Source organism: Carlito syrichta, unplaced genomic scaffold (genome assembly GCF_000164805.1).
Source record: "Carlito syrichta isolate Samal-C Ts95f unplaced genomic scaffold, Tarsius_syrichta-2.0.1 Scaffold91562, whole genome shotgun sequence".
Classification (NCBI taxonomy): domain Eukaryota; kingdom Metazoa; phylum Chordata; class Mammalia; order Primates; family Tarsiidae; genus Carlito; species Carlito syrichta.
The window spans coordinates 190,791-193,948 of NW_007035658.1; the positions used below are offsets into that span (position 1 = coordinate 190,791).

Below are 3,158 nucleotides of genomic sequence, written 5' to 3' on the forward strand. Positions count from 1 at the left end.
AGACTCCAACTCAAAAAAAAAAAAAAAGAAAAGAAAGATTTGTTATAAGAGCACAGGGTAAGATTTACTGAAGCTTTTCGTTTTGGTATCCCTGTCATGCTGCTGCTGCTACTATGATTATTACTAATATTAACTACTGCAAGTAAGCATCTATCCAGCTATGTATGTACTAGACAGTGTTCTAAGTTCAACTGCTGTTTGAACCAATAGTTTTCTGTTTTTCTCTGTTCTAGAAGTAGAAAGTGAAAAATTTAACATAATTTACCTGGTAGATTTCAGCTTGAATATCTGTGATCTTCTGTAGTCTGGAGAAGTTCATAAAACAAGAAGTCGTTTTCTTGGATATGTTTAACATCTCCTATTGGGAAATGAACAGGGAAAGCAGCAATAAGTCACAAAAAGTTTTTGTGTATATTGGAATATCATGCCCATGGATTTAAAATATGAGAATACAGGCCAAGTACAGTGGCTCATGCCTGTAATCCCAGCACTTTGGGAGACAGAGGTGAGAGTATTGCCTGAACTCATGGGTACGAGACCAGCCTGGGCAACTTGGCAAGACCTCGTGTGCACAATAAATCAAAAAAATTAGCCGGGCATGGTAGTGCCCTGTGGAAGGCGGAGAAGGATCCCCCGAGCCCAGCATGTTGAGGCTGCGAAGGCTGTAGCATAACACTGCACTCCAGCCTAGGTGACACAATGAGACTCCAGCTCTCCAGCTCAAAAAAACAAATAAATAAAATATGAGACTATATTATGTCCAACACTGCCTGAACATGAAGTACACAGTAAAACAGTAGCAATGTGTATTTCTTGCTTTTTTTTGAGTTAAGAGTCTCACTCTGTTGCCCAGGCTGACGTGTGGTGGCACGCTCATGGCCACCGCTGCCTCAACTTGCTGGGCCCAGTGATCCTTCCACCTCAGTCTTCCAAGTAGCTGGAACTACGGCCTGTGCCACCACACCCGGCTAATTTTTTTTTTTTTTTTAATTTTAGAGGTTAGTGTTAGGGCACGGATAGGGTGAGGGTAGACAGATGGACAGAGAGAGAGGCTCAGCACCACCAGAGCAGGCATGCCAGAGGTGTGTGCCGGTGGTGACCCACATATCCTAGTAATGCAAAGAACTGCAACACACAGAGGTGAGAGATTTATTTAAGATAAGTTCACTCTCCACAGACAGAGGACCTACAATCTAGATGAGTGCGGCACTATAGCACACCCCCGCCCCAGTCCTGGCTTAAATTCTTTCCCCTGGAGATGTTGCAGTCAGGTAGACCTGACTGCCTGTGGATGTCTTGGAGATCCTGTGACACAGAGACCCACTAATGTCCGCCCACATTATCACAGCCTCTAGAGAAGGGCGTGACGAGGATTAATGGAGGGTGCATTTCCCCTTATCTCCCAGGCATTCCCAGTGGGTAGCTTCGGGAAATCCTTGACTTCCCTGTAGATGGGGCCCAATTTACTGGAAGATTGAATCCCTACCTGCTCCCCCTCTAAGCAGTCATAACTTGTAATTACAAGTTTCCTGACTTTTACAATCCTTGCCCAATGCATGATGTCTTAGGCCTTGTAAATTCACTTTACTCTAGGCAAGCTTGATTGCCAATATGAGATACCTCTGATACCTGGAAGTCTGTTTCTGAAAAGACAAAGTCGGCAAAGTTAATTTTTCCTAGCTTCTACTTTTTCATCATTGTATTAAGGTTTAGGAACAAGATAAAAAATGGCTGTTGGCTCTCAGTCTGTCCTTTCAGTGAGGTCTTGTCAAGTTGCCCAGGCTGGTCTTGAAACCTGTGGGCTCAAGCAATCCTCTGACCTCAGCCTCCCAAAGTACTGGGATTATAGGCGTGAGCCATCGTGTCTGATCCTATTTACTGCTTTTTAAGAACCTTCACTATTACAAATTCTTTGCCCAAATTAAAAAAAAAAAAGGAGAGAGAGAGAGAAATAAACAAGACAATCACGTTTTACTATCTCCTAAGGTACCACAGACAATAGATTTGCATTACTGATAGTTTATCAGAATTTCTGAGGCTTTGTTGAAGAACCACCTCTAACTTTCCAAATGACCCAAGCCTAGACTCTTCAAGCCTCCTGGGGCTAAAAGTCAAACATTTTCCCTACCATGGACGCATTTACCTAATGTATTAAATGACTTCAATTGGCTACAAGTCATTCATACTAGCTCCACATTCTCACTCTCTTAGATGAAGGAATGTTTGTATATAGGCAAAGGTTACCCCTTCTTTCATTCTATTATTCTCTGTTATACTACCATCTTAAATTGCAGGTTATCTCAGAATACAAATATTATCTTGTTCATCCCTAGACTTCAGCCATATTTTCTGTACAATCTATTCTAGTATGTTAGCATAAGAAAGAACTTTAGTGATCATATAGGCCAGAGAGTGGGAAACTAGAGTCTATGAATAAAACGCATCCCATTGCCTGTTTTTGTACATCCTGTGAGCTAATAAATGGTTTTTATATTTTTAAACTGTTGGAGGAAAAAAAAAAACAAAGAAAAACAATATTTTACAATACATGAAAATTATATGAAATTAAAATTTCAGGGTCCAGAAATAAAGTTTTCTTGGAACACAACTTCTTTCTTTTTTTGAGTTGGAGTTTCACTCTATCGCCCAGACTGGAGTGCAGTGGCTGCTCCCGGCCACCGCGGCCTCGACCTGCTGGGCTCCGGCGATCCTTCTGCCTCAGCCTTCCGAGTAGCCGGAATTACAGGCGAACGCTACCATGCCCAGCTAATTTTTTGATTTTATTGTAGAGATGAGGTCTCGCCTGCCCAGGCGGGTCTCGAACCCGCGGGCTCAGGCAATCCACTCACCTTAGCCTCCCAAAGGCTCCGGATTACAGGCTGAGTCACCGAGCCTGACTGGAACACAACTTCTTACTCATTTACATATTATCTCTGGCTGCCTCTACATTACAACCACCTAGTTGAATAGCTCCAAGCACATGACCTACAAAGCTTCAAATATTTATTCTCTGTCTTTCACAGCAAAAATTTGCTGACCAAAGATAATCAATTTTTTTTTTTAAATTTTAGAAGCCGGGCTCAGTTGTTCAGCCTGTAATCCCGTGCCTTTGGGAGGCTGAGGTGAGTGGATTGCCTGAGCCCACGGGTTCGAGACTC

The 3,158-nt window shown here is 42.6% G+C and overlaps 1 protein-coding gene across 1 annotated transcript in view; it reads right to left on the reverse strand.

Moving 5' to 3' along the window:
- HAUS2 (HAUS augmin like complex subunit 2) overlaps positions 1–3,158 on the reverse strand; it is a 17,908-nt gene that overhangs the window by 8,352 nt on the left and 6,398 nt on the right. Inside the window, 1 exon segment of the mRNA XM_008059329.2 lies at positions 266–358. Coding sequence (XP_008057520.1) covers positions 266–358 — 93 coding nt within the window.